General features: G+C 43.0%; 1 protein-coding gene across 1 annotated transcript in view; it reads right to left on the bottom strand.

Annotated features, from left to right (window-relative positions):
* Window positions 1-1,788: 1,788 nt before the first annotated feature.
* Window positions 1,789-16,397, bottom strand: part of MALT1 (MALT1 paracaspase) — a 65,011-nt gene continuing 50,402 nt past the window's right edge. The window contains exons 15-17 of the mRNA XM_058168101.1: window positions 10,473-10,642; window positions 8,860-8,985; window positions 1,789-5,525 (exon numbers count right to left, since the gene is read on the bottom strand). Coding sequence (XP_058024084.1) covers window positions 5,073-5,525; window positions 8,860-8,985; window positions 10,473-10,642 — 749 coding nt within the window. The 3' untranslated portion in view covers window positions 1,789-5,072. The remainder of the gene's footprint in view (window positions 5,526-8,859; window positions 8,986-10,472; window positions 10,643-16,397) is intronic.

Raw genomic sequence — 16,397 nt, forward strand, 5'->3', positions numbered from 1 at the left:
CATAGATCTCAAACAGCTCCTTAGTTCTCTGAGGAGCTGAGGGAGATGAAACGCCGGAAAAGACGCCTAGAGAGTGCCTGGAAGTCCAGCCGTTCCGAAGCTGACCGGACACTTGTTAGGTCTTATATTCAGACCTACCTAGTGGCTCTGAGGGAGGCGAAGCGGGCCTACATTTCCACCCTCATTGCGTCGGCAGATAACCGCCCGGCCTCTCTGTTTAGGGTGACCCGCTCTCTTCTACATCAGGGATGTGCTGAGGACTTTAGCAAGTATCTGTTCGATAAAATCGCTCAGCTTTGGGACAGGCTACCCAACAATGACCAAGTCTAAACTTGCTCTTCGAGATCACTTCTTCTCAAAGTCCTGTTGTCGTCGTTCCGAGTAATGAACTCAAGGAGTCAGGACTCTGACACTTTTTGCAGTTTCAAGAGATCCTTTATTGAGTACATCATATCAGAAAGGTAAAGCTAGCGCTAAATTAGCGCCTAGGGATAGTTAAAAGAATAAGACCTCCCACTCCTCTTTGTCCCTCAGGTCACATGGGCCAATCAGTCCAGGCATAAGTTCCCGCTCAACTTCGACAAATGTCTGTTAAAATGACTTTGTTTCACACGCTGCTTGGAAGATGTTATGACTAGTGGGCTGAGGCACCACATTCCTGAATTCCCCCCCCCAATGCTCTCCCCCTTGAATGGCAACCAAGAAACAAAGCAGAAGTTCATGACAAACTACTTCTAAAACTAAAATCCTATGGCATCTCCAGACCCCTACTTAATTGGATAGCCACGTTCGTGTCAAACAGACAACACGTGGTCAAAATAGGGAGTGTCCTATCAAATCCTGCACCTGTTAATAACGGTGTCCCCCAAGGCAGCGTTCTAGAATAGAATAGAATAGAATAGAATAGAATAGAATAGAATAGAATAGAATAGAATAGAATAGAATTTTTTATTGGCCAAGTGTGATTGGACACACAAAGAATTTGAGAGGAATAAAAATGATTACATAGTGAAGAATGAAGAGATTTGGAAGTTTACCACATGCAAAAGTTATTTAGATGGCTGCGGTAGGATATAACTCATTTACTTCCTCTATCTATTCAAAGGAGCTACTGATACAGAACTGAGAATATGTGCAGAAGTTTGGTCATCAAAATATTCTCTAAATCAGTTAACCTGTGCAGGTATCTGTAAATTGGCATAATTAAGCAAAATGGCCCAATACTGATCTGAACGTACCTTATGATAGTTCGTTATGCATCCTGATTGGACTAATCAGCATATCTGCATGTGTTGCCTAAGCATCTGTGTGTGGGTGAGGGTCTATATTCAGTGTGTTTTATTTGTGTAGCACATACATTTGAGGACCCATGTAGATGCATGTATTGCCTCTGTGGGTTTCTGCTCTCCCCTGGCGTTGTGTTTGTGATTCTCTCCATGTGTATAATATGCTCCATTCTGGATCTTGGCAACATTTCAAATTCCCCATCTGCTTCTCCCATTAAGGTGCAAAAGAGGATTCTCCCACCCCAGATTCCATTCTGCAACCTGCAACCAGATCCAACTTATTATTTTTTTTTACCTTGATCTTTATTTTGCTAGTTTATCCTGCCAGACAAAATTTCGTCTCTTTCCAATCTGGTTTTGAACAGATAAAAAGCACAGAAGGATACGCAGAAAGAATCTCAAAATCCTTTACACCATTTCTTTGCAACATTCTGTTGTCTTGGAAACAATGAAGTACCCTGCATGTGTGCATGAGGAGGAAATAAAAACCCAAGTCAAGGAATTCTTCAAAACTGTTATATTTGGATTTTGGGGAATATCTTAAATTAAGAATGTTAAGAAAAATAGCTAATGCAAGAAAAAGCCCGAACAAGAATTCATTTCTTTACTGGATGAATATTTACTGGATATTTCCAAACCTTTTTTTTGGGGACAGGCCAATAATTATCGGTAAATACTGTAAATGGGATAAGGATGAAGCTGCTTAAATAACTAAAGTTGACCTGATATTTGAAATAGAATTAGGAATAAGTATGACCTGGAACATATGCTTTGTCCTGGGAGATGCCATCATGTTCTGGAATGTCTGGTGAACAATTTGGGGACGGACAGGGTCCAGCAGAAACAAAACCCAGAATATTATGGCTGTTTGAGGTATTGGAAGAATTAAATCGGGAGCAATCATGGAAAGACTTTGGAGAAGATTCCTTGAAATACTGTGGCCAACCAAAAAAGCAAACAAATGGCTCATCAAACCAACTAATTCAGAATTCTCACCAAAGGCAGAAATGACCAGGTTCAAATTAACCACACTTCAGACACATTATGCAAAGACCTAGTTCTCTTAAGAAAGCTGCAATGCTGGGAAAGATGGAAAGAAAGATGGGAAGGAAGGAAGGAAGGAAGGAAGGAAGGAAGGAAGGAAGGAAGGAAGGAAGGAAGGGGATAATCAACAGCAAGATGGAAGGAGTAACTTACAGCAGGGATGGCTGCACTGCTAGGAACAGATTGTCATGGAGAAAACCCAACTATGTTATCACTAAGTGGCGGCACCAACTTGATACACCCGATCATAGCTACATGTCTATGGAGATTCTCAGTCATCCAGGTCATGGTTGTCCCAAAGGTGCTTTTTCAAAAGGCCACTGGATTTGCCTTTTGAAAAAAGCACCTTTCAGAACTGAGCAGCACTCAGAACTGAAGAAGCTTCTTGAATGAGAAGCGAAACGTCTTCAAGGAACACCAAAGGAAGTCCTGTTGTCTTTTGAAAAAGCAGCTGTGGGATCATCGCAACTGCACAAGCTCAAAATGGGTTTTGTGGGCCACGATTATAAACCCTAACGGCCATTGTGACCTTATTGAAAAGACTATATTTAAAATAAACAACGGCTTAGCTCAATGAGTACACCCAGGGAACGGAAGAGTTGGTGTTTACATGATTATACCATTTTCTTTTGGTGTAAGGGTCATGTTGTGTCTCGCTCGCTTTCCCCGCAGCCGGGCCCCTCTTATCTCCTTCTGAACGCTGAGGAATGTCCTGGCATGCCTCCAGGCCCCAGCCCTGGCACCATGCCCAGACAGGCCGAACAAGACGAAGTGCCTGAAGTGCCTCCAGCCCCCAGCCCTGGCTCCATGCCCAGGCAAACGGAGCAACTAGACCCCTCCCCCTCCCCCACAGCATGTGAGCCTGAGGAAAGTCAATTACCAACAGCTGGAGCCTGGAGAGATCCTCGCTTCAGGAGAATTGATAGGCGGCGTCAGCAGAAGGAAGGGAGGGGCAGGCCTGGATAAGTGCTGAGTCATGGAGCCACACTCCATGGCCTATATAAAGGATCTGCTTTCTGGCATTCTCTGAGTCAGGCAAAGTCTAACTTGGATTGCTGAAGTCACTTCCTGGTCTCCTGCCTGCCTTGAGAACTTTGCTAGGACTTTGGCAGAGCTGCAGAGGCACGCCTGATACGGACTTCCCCGACCTGGCCGTCAGCGGAGGAGTGGGACACGACAGGTCAAGGTATTGTCTGTCAGCAGAGAGGCCAGGGTTCAGCAATGGTAGCTCACTCAGGGATGTGGGACTGTCTTTCCTCGTTCTCAGTTGGGCTCACCTCACAGCGCTGTTGTAGGAAAATGGGAGGAAGGAGTGATCTGTATGTCACCTTAATTTCTGAATGAAAGGAAGGACATAAATCTAGTATGAGCTGACACTGACTTGATACACACTTTTTTTTTTAAAAGGGCAAGACTTATTCACATTGCTTTTAAAGGTAAAGGTTCCCCTCGCACATATGTGCTAGTTGTTCCCGACTCTAGGGGGCGGTGCTCATCTCCATTTCAAAGCCGAAGAGCCAGCGCTGTCTGTGGTTATCTGGCCGGCATGACGCAACACCAAAGGCCCACGGAACGCTGTTACCTTCCCACCAAAGGTGGTCCCTATTTTTTCTACTTGCATTTTTTACATGCTTTCGAACTGCTAGGTTGGCAGAAGCTGTGACAAGTAACGGGAGCTCACCCTGTTAACACGGCACTAGGGATTCGAACCGCTGAACTGTGGACCTTTCGATCAGCAAGCTCAGCATCTTAGCCACTGAGCCACCGTGTCCCTTGAGCCACCACATCCCTGCTTTACCTTTCTGCAATTGCCAATCTCATTGGACCAGTAGCCTATGTATTTACTTATTTGTTAAATTATATGCTGCCTATCTCGCCTTGGGGATATTCTAAATGGCTTACAACAATAAAGAAGAAATGAAGAGTGTGAGTGAAACAGAAGTTAAGATATTGGAACAATAAAATAAACTATGAAAGAGAACACCATGAGAAATACAAGTAGTCTACAGGTGACTTATAGGTAATTCATTTAGTTCTGAGGTGGGTAAAATGAGGACCCAAATTGTTGGGGGCAATTTATGCTGACTCTGTAAACCGTTTAGAGAGGGCTGTAAAATCACTGTAAATCGGTATATAAATCTAAGTGCTATTGCTATCTGCTATTCTCCCTCTCTTCATTGTCTGGTGCAGTGGAAGTCTGCTATCATAACTACTGTAGGTCTCTCAATCAGCGCATTAACATTTCTGTATTTTAAAGACTTCTGCTTAGCTTGTGCTTATTCTGACAATTAACGTGCTGGGTTATTAGGGAGTCGTTTCCCACAGAAACCTAGTCTGCCTTTACCAAATTCTTTTTCGTCTTTCCCCTCACGAAGGATAATATCTTGGGAATGTTCCAACTTCTGTTTCTGGTTGTCGGAAAACATTTTAAACTCTTTTTCTCAGTAGTGAAATCCAAATTTTTTTACTACCGGTTCTGTGGGCGTGGCAGGGGAAGGATACTGCAAAATCTCCATTCCCACCCCACTCTGGGACCAGCCAGAGGTGGTATTTGCCAGTTCGCCAAACTACTCAAAATTTCCGCTACCGGTTCTTCAGAACCTGTCAGAACCTGCTGGATTTCATCCCTGTTTTTTCTCCCTCAGCCAAGTACTGTAAGCCCAACAATGTCACCAGGCCTCAGAATTTCATCCCAGGGCAAGGCCATTGAAAGTGCTGTTCCAGCCTATAAAATGAAGTTGGCTAAGGCTCATGAGATAGTTTTAAACTTCCCGAGAAGTCAGATTCGAGTTCATCTGTGGTCTCCACAGGAATATTGCTCAGGTCTGAATCGTATGAATATGACCATTTTGATTGCCATGCAGTTGATCTGTCTGGCACCATCCTGCAGTGGCATCTTGGCGGCTGTCTCAGGCTTTCTAGAAGAGAAGGACTTGATTGGACAAAGCCAGTGTAAGAATGCGGCTGATTAAAGTGAGATGGGCAGAATCCAGACGCTTGTGTGGCCAGTGACTGGGCGGAGGTAGCGCCATTAGGCAAAGAACAGCTCTGGAAGCAGCTGCACTTTCCAAATCCTTGGTGAATGCGCAATTTGGCAACCAGCGGCTTGCCGATGTTAACCGCCTTTCTTTCATCCACCGGGTCCTCGAGTCCCATGTATTCATAATGCAGGCAAACAGTGAATGTTAAATCTTCCTGTGATTTAAAGAGAGATACATTAATAATGTAATGTTTTACTGCCAGGCATTTAACCCAATGGAATATAATTATTGCAATCAAAGAATCTCTGTATTCCTATCATGAAAGTCACAAAATGGAGACATTAAAGGGATACTGGCCATCTAACTGTCAACTCTGGAGCTAGCCTGACCGAGGTCATCTTGGAGGCTTTAGTGCTGCCACAATGGTGCTGAGGGATTGCATTGGCATCCTTCAGTCTCAAAAGACTATGGTATCGTGCTCTGGAAAGAGATCCTAAAACAGCATCTAGTGTGGCTGAAAAGGCCAATTTGAGAGTGGCAATCCCTTCCACACTGAGGGCAGGTACATTCTGTCCCCTGTCCAGTTCCCAGATTTCACTGGTTCCAGGACTGCCTCTTTGCCTCAACCTTCCGAACAAATGTCTCTTCGAATTGGAGAAGGCCATGCTGCGTCTTTATGCTGAGGGATTGGGAGAGGGGAATAGAGATGGCATAGGGCCGGGTTACTTACGGGACCGCCTGCTGCTACCGAATACCTCTCACCGACCCGTGCGCTCTCACAGAGAGGGACTCCTCAGGGTGCCGTCGGCGCGACAGTGTCGCTGGCGACACCCAGGGAAGGGCCTTCTGTGGCCAGTGACTGGGCGGAGGTAGCGCCATTAGGCAAAGAACAGCTCTGGAAGCAGCTGCACTTTCCAAATCCTTGGTGAATGCGCAATTTGGCAACCAGCGGCTTGCCGATGTTAACCGCCTTTCTTTCATCCACCGGGTCCTCGAGTCCCATGTATTCATAATGCAGGCAAACGGTGAATGTTAAATCTTCCTGTGATTTAAAGAGAGATACATTAATAATGTAATGTTTTACTGCCGGGCATTCAACCCAACGGAATATAATTATTGCAATCAAAGAATCTCTGTATTCCTATCATGAATAGGATACTGGCCATCTAACTGTCAACTCTGGAGCTAGCCTGACCGAGGCCATCTTGGAGGCTTTAGTGCTTTTTTTTTTTAAATTTACATTTATATCAATTGTGTAAGGCAATAGTCTCATTGTATTTGTATATTTATATACAAAGTCACCTTATTGCCCCCCCAACAATCTGGGTCCTCATTTTACCTACCTTATAAAGGATGGAAGGCTGAGTCAACCTTGGGCCTGGTGGGACTCGAGCCTGCAGTAATTGCAGGCAGCTGTGTTTTAATAACAGGCTATCTTACAGCCTGTTACAGTGCTGCCACAATGGTGCTGAGGGATTGGGAGAGGGGAATAGAGATAGCTAAGGTTTTGTAGCCAAAACAAAATATACTGCTCAAAAAAATAAAGGGAACATCTAAACAACACAATGTACTGTATTTAATAAGAATATTTCATTCCTTCAGATCTAGGATGTCTTACAGTATTTTTGTGTTCCCTTTGTTTTTTTGAGCAGTGTAGTTTCCCTTGTGAACCAAGGACATTCCCACAGGTGGCTGAAGAGAGGAGGAGTGAAGTTTCCAAGCAACTGGACAGCACCTTGATTGGACCATGAGACTGATCATTTGGGAAAGGGGGAAAAACTTTTAATTAGGTGAAAACCGCGGGAACCTTTAGATTTGGTTTTCACCAGCTTGTGCCAATATGATATATCCAATAAACGTGGTTTTTTTTGAGGAAACTGCTTGCCTCCGAGTTCTATTTGCTATGAGTGTATTACTTGGAACTCTGACACTAATTTCTAATGTTCTGCCATCACCATGTTATGCTAGATCAGGGGTCTCCAAACCTGGCAACTTTTAAGACTTGTGGACTTCAACTCCCAGAATTCCTCAACTCTGGGAGTTGAAAGTCCTCAAGTCTTAAAGTTGCCAGGTTTGGAAAGCCCTGTGCTAGATATTAGAGATGGATATGATGGTCTTTTGCTGGCTTGCTCTCCACTAGAGAACATATGGAACCTGACTGACAAAGGAATTAAACAGAAATAATTTGCTTTGAGAGGTAGACCTTCCATAGAAAACCAAATCAAGAACTAAATATATTGTGCCCCATCCAGTGTGACTCAAGGTAGATCAATTTTCTCCAAAACGAGGCCCCTCCAGAGTACAGAATTACAAACTCCAGTAGTCTCACCTTATACAAGGAAAGTTCTGCTGGATCACCAGCCATTAAGTGATTTGCAATTCAAATTACATGCTTTTTTTCTGCTAAGTCAAACTGCAGTTTCAATGGGCAATTTCTTCATTCAAAATAGTACAGGGAGTCCTGGACTTATGACCCCAACTGCAAGCAGAACTTCTGTCGCTAGGCAATGAGGCAGTGGTGAAATCTCAACTGGTTTACTACTGGTTTATTGGTTGTGCATATGTGCTGCGCACACACATGTGCAGTGCGCACCACGCACCAAATGCATGGTTTTTGCTACCGGTTCTCCAAACCACCCGCCGCCATTGCTACCGGATCAGCCGATCTTGTCCGAACCAGGAGCATTTCACCCCTGCAATGAGGTCATTAAGTGGGCCATTACATGACCACACCTGATTTAATGACTTCTTTTGCCACAATTGTTAAGCGAAACCAGCTTTCCCCAATGACTTTGTTGAAGGCTGGTTGGGAAGGTTGAAAAAGGCAACTAGGACACTACAACTATAGTAAATACCTATTGGTTGTCAAGTGCCTGGATCATGATCATGTAATTGTGGGGACTGCAACAATTTTAGCGCAAAGACCATCATAAATATTATTTTAAAGTTCCATTGTAACCGAATGTTGCTAAATGAATGGTTCTACATTGAGGACTAACTGTATCTCCAAATATACTTCATTCTCAAATCATTTCTCAGCCCTATGCATATTTATTACAAAAGCCAGTATCTTCTACTATTTCTTTTTCCAGCAACTTCCCCATACACTTTGTTTTACTTTTCCAGAGACCTCTGACCCACATCCAGTAATGAAACCTGAAACATTTGCAGTTTGGTAGCTTTCAGTACCCCCTCTTTTTTTCATTTTATGATCTTGTAATCCCTTTTATTGGGGTGAAGTTGGGGTGACTGAATGGAGCTGAGCATTTACTGGCTGGATGCCCTTCCTGACACTTATGGGGAGTTCACAGCAGATGTTTTCTCTTTGCACCCTGATAAGAGAAACATCTGTCGCTGCCTAGGATTGAACTCTCAACCTTCCAAGTGGGAGGCGAGTGTCTTCACCTCTAGGCCGCCCTTCAACTCCTTCAACATACTCTGCTTTTAAAGTTGCAAGCAAGGTCTGAACAGTAATTGAATGGCATTGCTGCCACTCAGGGAATGTAGAAATATAAGAAAGCAAACAAAATTTGCCTGCAAGTAATTACCTTTAACTTCTGTAGTGAACTTATTCTAGTGTAGAGACAGTGTTTGGGCAAATCTTTTGAAAGCAAATAGCTGCCAGTTTCCTCAGGAGTTCCTTTATTTGCTTCTTTAGGATCCACATCCAATTCCTGTGGACATTTAAAACAATAAAATGAAAATGATGAGGTGAGATTTTGAGCCTCTCTCCTCCATTTCCATCCTTTATATGAGGGGGGGTCACCAAACTTGGCAGCTTTAAGACTTTTTTTAAAAAAAATTTTATTTGCATTTATATCCCGCCCTTCTCCGAAGACTCAGGGCGGCTTACACTATGTTAGCAATAGTCTTCATCCTATTTGTATATTATATACAAAGTCAACTTATTGCCCCCAACAATCTGGGTCCTCATTTTACCTACCTTATAAAGGATGGAAGGCTGAGTCAACCTTGGGCCTGGTGGGACTTGAACCTGCAGTAATTGCAAGCAGCTGTGTTAATAACAGACTGTCTTAGCAGTCTGAGCCACCAGAGGCACGGCTGGCTGTAGAATTCTGGAGTTGAAGTCCGCAAGTCTTAAAACTGCCAAGTTTGGAGACCCCTGCTTTATATATCATGCCAGTTGTGTTTCATATTTAAAGCATGATATTTCTGTTTTGTACATATAGTCTTCCAGACAATAAACGTGCCATTTTCTGGGATTAACTTACAAGAGGAAAATCGGTGACATAAGCATTGCAAACAGTTATTTCAGGAGGCTTCGTTACGATTCTTGTGTAGATGATCATGACGTTGGAGAATTCTGCAGCAAAACCAAGCTGGATCCGAACCCCGCATTGGAACTGAAGGCACATACTTTCAGAAAGTTCTGAAAACAAGCACATTTTTTAAAGCGGTGATCCGTACCTGCTTCTCTTTAAAAACAGCTCTGCAAAGAAGCATTGTTCCTCATGCCTATTAGCCATGATCTTCCCCAAAATTTCAGAAGTTTATTTTAGCATTTCTGCAGTTGCAGATATAGGGAAGTGGTTTCCAACCACTGGAAGATGCCATCATGTATTTTTGTACCTTGCCCTGTAATCCACTGTTCTTTTTTTCCTCCTAAAATATGGGCCCATGTTGAACAAAAGCCACCTCGTTTTTTCATTTACTAGCAGCATCCTAAATCAGGGGTCTCCAATCTTGGTCCCTTTAAGACTTTTAAAAAAAAATTATTTGCATTTATATCCCGCCCTTCTCCGAAGACTCAGGGCGGCTTACACTATGTTAGCAATAGTCTTCATCCTATTTGTATATTATATACAAAGTCAACTTATTGCCCCCAACAATCTGGGTCCTAATTTTACCTACCTTATAAAGGATGGAAGGCTGAGTCAACCTTGGGCCTGGTGGGACTTGAACCTGCAGTAATTGCAAGCAGCTGTGTTAATAACAGACTGTCTTAGCAGTCTGAGCCACCAGAGGCACGGCTGGCTGTAGAATTCTGGAGTTGAAGTCCGCAAGTCTTAAAACTGCCAAGTTTGGAGACCCCTGCTTTATATATCATGCCAGTTGTGTTTCATATTTAAAGCATGATATTTCTGTTTTGTACATATAGTCTTCCAGACAATAAACGTGCCATTTTCTGGGATTAACTTACAAGAGGAAAATCGGTGACATAAGCATTGCAAACAGTTATTTCAGGAGGCTTCGTTACGATTCTTGTGTAGATGATCATGACGTTGGAGAATTCTGCAGCAAAACCAAGCTGGATCCGAACCCCGCATTGGAACTGAAGGCACATACTTTCAGAAAGTTCTGAAAACAAGCACATTTTTTAAAGCGGTGATCCGTACCTGCTTCTCTTTAAAAACAGCTCTGCAAAGAAGCATTGTTCCTCATGCCTATTAGCCATGATCTTCCCCGAAATTTCAGAAGTTTATTTTAGCATTTCTGCAGTTGCAGATATAGGGAAGTGGTTTCCAACCACTGGAAGATGCCATCATGTATTTTTGTACCTTGCCCTGTAATCCACTGTTCTTTTTTTCCTCCTAAAATATGGGCCCATGTTGAACAAAAGCCACCTCGTTTTTTCATTTACTAGCAGCATCCTAAATCAGGGGTCTCCAACCTTGGTCCCTTTAAGACTTGTGGACTTCAACTCCCAGAGTCCCTCAGCCAGCAAAGCTGGCTGAGGAACTCTGGGAGTTGAAGTCCACAAGTCTTAAAGGGACCAAGGTTGGAGACCCCTGTCCTAAATCAACCTGTCACTCCCTTGAGCAGAAATGAACAACTATGGCCCCTTTACGATTTGTGGATTTCAACTCCCAAAATTCCTGAGCCAGAAATTCTGGGAGTTGAAGTCCACAGGCTGTGGCCATAGTTGCCCACCTTGAGGGTCTCAGATTGTGAATCACTTGTAGGAATAACAAGTGATAATTAGCAAATCTGAAAATAATTAAGATGGGGAAACATAGCTAAGAACTATATTTAATAGTTTAGGGAAGATATAACATTGGAGGGGGGTCAAATACACGTAGTACTCAACTTACAATTGGTCTCTTAGCAACCATTTGAAATTATGACAAACCTCCCCATTTAAAGGAACTTGTTTCAAAGTTCCAATGCTGCCCACCCCCCCATGGTCACAAGCCCGGATTTCAGGAGCTTGGCCTGTATTTAGGGCCCACTGCAGCATCCTGCAGTGATGTAATCACGATTTACATTTCTGCTGAAAATTGGCATTTAATTCCAGTTTTTTGGCAAAATACCCCATAGCGTTTAAAGCACAGTTTAACAACTGTGATTTGCTTAAAGACCTCTGTAAAAAAGGTCATAAATCAGGCTGGTTAATAGGTGACCTGCTTTATGACTTACAACTATAAAGGGCAGGCTCCATTGTGGCCCTAAGTCAAGGACTTCCTATAAATACAAGTGTTACAGAGGTGGGGGTTATTTTTTTAAAAATCTTTATTAAAGCTGTACCTGTTGCAGTTTTTCCATCACAAATGGACAGGAAGCCAAAATTCAGAGGTGTAAATGGGGTAGGATTGGGTACAGCCAAAGAAAGTTTGGGTAGGTGGGGGACAATAAAACAATTGCCAGCTCCTAAGTTATGGGGTAATATTGACAAAGTAAATTAAGCAAGGAAATAGTGAGGTTTATTTCATTTCCTTGGCTCTTTCCCTCTATCTAGTCTGACTCTTGTGCTGCGAGAAGCTAATATTTTGAAGAAAAAAAAACCACCTAATTTTTTAAGGATGTATTTCAGGGACTTAAGGGCTACAGATTTATTTACTTAATTTGTGTAGTAAAATGTGTGCTAGAAAACAACCAAGCTCAGAAAGTCTCAAGGAACCTCACTGAGCTTCATTGCCATTATATCTACTTACGGCTGAGCCCTTTCTATTCTATTCAGAATGGCAGGGGTTGTTGTGACCCAAGGCCCAAGTAGGTAGTAGGAAACTCAGTCAGTGTAAAAACAAATTTTATTCGAACAGTTGAGAATTACTTTATTCTAAGTGTAGTTCAACTAAATTAAAGCAAATTCCTCCCAACACAAATTCCTCAGTCCTATCACCAACCTTGGTACTTTAGACTTGTGGACTTCAACTCCCAGAGTTCCTTAGCCAGCTTTGCTGGCTGAGGAATCTGGGAGTTGAAGTCCACAAGTCTTAGCCAAGGTTGGAGATCCCTGATTTAGATATAAAGAATGAGTTGTGAGTCATTTCTGCAAATAGAAACCCAAGAGTCCAATAGCAGAAATTTACATAGGATGCAAAACCCAATCACAATAGGAAGGCACCCACTCTTCAGGCCTAACTTTAGGCCAGGTGGAGGATAATTTTCAATAAATTTCAACCTCTGAATCCAAAAGCTGCTAAGAAAGAAAGAGAGAGTGTTATCCTACTGGATGGGGTTTGATTCAGCAGGGCTGTGAACTTAGCTGAGCTTATAAAGGAGAATATTCGTAGCTCAGAGTTGAAATGATGGATCCTTGGTGCTCTCTGAGCTTGGATGTGGTTTTTGTTTTTGTTTTTTGCAGATATTTTGTTACCCAAACTAGGTAACATTTTCATGTAGCTGATGATGTTACCTAGTTTGTGTAGTAAAATGTGTGCTAGAAAACAACCAAGCTCAGAAAGTCTCAAGGAACCTCACTGAGCTTCATTGCCATTATATCTACTTACGGCTGAGCCCTTTCTATTCTATTCAGAATGGCAGGGGTTGTTGTGACCCAAGGCCCAAGTAGGTAGTAGGAAACTCAGTCAGTGTAAAAACAAATTTTATTCGAACAGCTGAGAATTACTTTATTCTAAGTGTAGTTCAACTAAATTAAAGCAAATTCCTCCCAACACAAATTCCTCAGTCCTATCACCAACCTTGGTACTTTAGACTTGTGGATTTCAACTCCCAGAGTTCCTTAGCCAGCTTTGCTGGCTGAGGAATCTGGGAGTTGACGTCCACAAGTCTTAGCCAAGGTTGGAGACCCCTGATTTAGATATAAAGAATGAGCTGTGAGTCATTTCTGCAAATAGAAACTCCAAGAGTCCAATAGCAGAAATTTACATAGGATGCAAAACCCAATCACAATAGGAAGGCACCCACTCTTCAGGCCTAACTTTAGGCCAGGTGGAGGATAATTTTCAATAAATTTCAACCCTCTGAATCCAAAAGCTGCTAAGAAAGAAAGAGAGAGAGTGTTATCCTACTGGATGGGGTTTGATTCAGCAGGGCTGTGAACTTAGCTGAGCTTATAAAGGAGAATATTCGTAGCTCAGAGTTGAAATGATGGATCCTTGGTGCTCTCTGAGCTTGGATGTGGTTTTGTTTTTGCAGATATTTTGTTACCCAAACTAGGTAACATTTTCATGTAGCTGATGATGTTACCTAGTTTGTGTAGTAAAATGTGTGCTAGAAAACAACCAAGCTCAGAAAGTCTCAAGGAACCTCACTGAGCTTCATTGCCATTATATCTACTTACGGCTGAGCCCTTTCTATTCTATTCAGAATGGCAGGGGTTGTTGTGACCCAAGGCCCAAGTAGGTAGTAGGAAACTCAGTCAGTGTAAAAACAAATTTTATTCGAACAGCTGAGAATTACTTTATTCTAAGTGTAGTTCAACTAAATTAAAGCAAATTCCTCCCAACACAAATTCCTCAGTCCTATCACCAACCTTGGTACTTTAGACTTGTGGACTTCAACTCCCAGAGTTCCTTAGCCAGCTTTGCTGGCTGAGGAATCTGGGAGTTGACGTCCACAAGTCTTAGCCAAGGTTGGAGACCCCTGATTTAGATATAAAGAATGAGCTGTGAGTCATTTCTGCAAATAGAAACTCCAAGAGTCCAATAGCAGAAATTTACATAGGATGCAAAACCCAATCACAATAGGAAGGCACCCACTCTTCAGGCCTAACTTTAGGCCAGGTGGAGGATAATTTTCAATAAATTTCAACCCTCTGAATCCAAAAGCTGCTAAGAAAGAAAGAGAGAGAGTGTTATCCTACTGGATGGGGTTTGGATTCAGCAGGGCTGTGAAGGCCAGTTCCTGAAGATGAAACTCAAATACTTTGGCCACCTAATGAGAAGGAAGGACTCACTAGAGAAGAGCCTAATGCTGGGAAAGATTGAGGGCAAAAGAAGAATGGGATGGCACAGAACGAGGTGGCTGGATGGAGTCACCGAAGCAGTAGGCGTGAGCTTAAATGGACACCAGAAGGCCTGGAGGAACATTGTCCATGGGTCGTGATGTGTCGGACACGACTTCGCAGCTAACAACAACTTAGCTTGTGAACTTAGCTGAGCTTATAAAGGAGAATATTCGTAGCTCAGAGTTGAAATGATGGATCCTTGGTGCTCTCTGAGCTTGGATGTGGTTTTTGTTTTTGTTTTTTGCAGATATTTTGTTACCCAAACTAGGTAACATTTTCATGTAGCTGATGATGTTACCTAGTTTGTGTAGTAAAATGTGTGCTAGAAAACAACCAAGCTCAGAAAGTCTCAAGGAACCTCACTGAGCTTCATTGCCATTATATCTACTTACGGCTGAGCCCTTTCTATTCTATTCAGAATGGCAGGGGTTGTTGTGACCCAAGGCCCAAGTAGGTAGTAGGAAACTCAGTCAGTGTAAAAACAAATTTTATTCGAACAGCTGAGAATTACTTTATTCTAAGTGTAGTTCAACTAAATTAAAGCAAATTCCTCCCAACACAAATTCCTCAGTCCTATCACCAACCTTGGTCCAATTAGGCAAACTGCCAAAGGCCTTTCTTGGCAAATGTTCAGAAGACACTGATACAAAATAAATACAACAAGACGAAACTATCAAGGTTGTTTTCCGGCAAAGCCCAAACGCCGTTGCTGATCTTTTAAGCCTTATGGGAGGGGCCAGTCATCTCTTGGCCCTACTCCTGAGTCATCCTCTTTGCTTGAGCTGCTCTTGCCTTCTGGCAGCTCTTCTCATGCGTGCATTAGGAACAGGCTCCTCCTGTTGCTCTGCCTCACTACTGTCAGTCTCTGGGGGCTCTGGAGTCCGCACCTCACTTCCCAATGGCCCTGGCCCCACCTCCGCCTCCAACGCAGAGCCCTCATCCAGGCCTTCCCCAGCCTCCAGGACTGGTCCATGCTCTTCCTCAGCCTCATCGCAGTCCGACTCCGTTGCCAGCTCCACAGGATGCTGGCGGACCACAACAGGGGCTTTCTACGACTAGGGTATGAGATGAAGGCAGCCTTCTTCTTTATAATGGTAAACACTGACTGAGCATTTCTGTGTTTGTGGATGTGTCATGTTGCCTTGTCCTGGTGTTCTTTGGCTTGGAGTTCCCAGGAAATCAACTATCAAAGGAATAACTGACAGCTGCCTAGCTTCCTATTTAACTCCCTGCCTAATACCAATACATTTAGTACCTAACTCCTTGATTTTCCGAGATTATCAGAGAAATTAATTCTAGTAAAAGAAATGGCACCAAAATAGGAGCAGACCATAAACAGCAGTTGTGGACCAGCTGCAGAATCTATATAAAAGAGCAAAGATAGAGGTATTTTCTTTTCCAATCCTCTCTTACTCTGCAAAAAAACAAAACCCCGTCCTTCTTTCTGTTCCAGGATAGACTTTGAATATGACCGGATTCTGGATCAAAGCAGCCTCTTATAAGCACATTTGATTCATCAAAATATTTGCATTATGATTTAGATCAGGGGTCTCCAACCTTGGCAACTTTAAGACTTGTGGACTTCAACTCCCAGAGTTCCTTAGCCAGCTTTGCTGGCTGAGGAATCTGGGAGTTGAAGTCCACAAGTCTTAGCCAAGGTTGGAGATCCCTGATTTAGATATAAAGAATGAGCTGTGAGTCATTTCTGCAAATAGAAACTCCAAGAGTCCAATAGCAGAAATTTACATAGGATGCAAAACCCAGTCACAATAGGAAGGCACCCACTCTTCAGGCCCAACTTTAGGCCAGGTGGAGGATAATTTTCAATAAATTTCAACCCTCTGAATCCAAAAGCTGCTAAGAAAGAAAGAGAGAGAGTGTTATCCTACTGGATGGGGTTTGGATTCAGCAGGGCTGTGAAGGCCAGTTCCTGAA

Source organism: Ahaetulla prasina, chromosome 2 (assembly GCF_028640845.1).
Source record: "Ahaetulla prasina isolate Xishuangbanna chromosome 2, ASM2864084v1, whole genome shotgun sequence".
Lineage (NCBI taxonomy): Eukaryota > Metazoa > Chordata > Lepidosauria > Squamata > Colubridae > Ahaetulla > Ahaetulla prasina.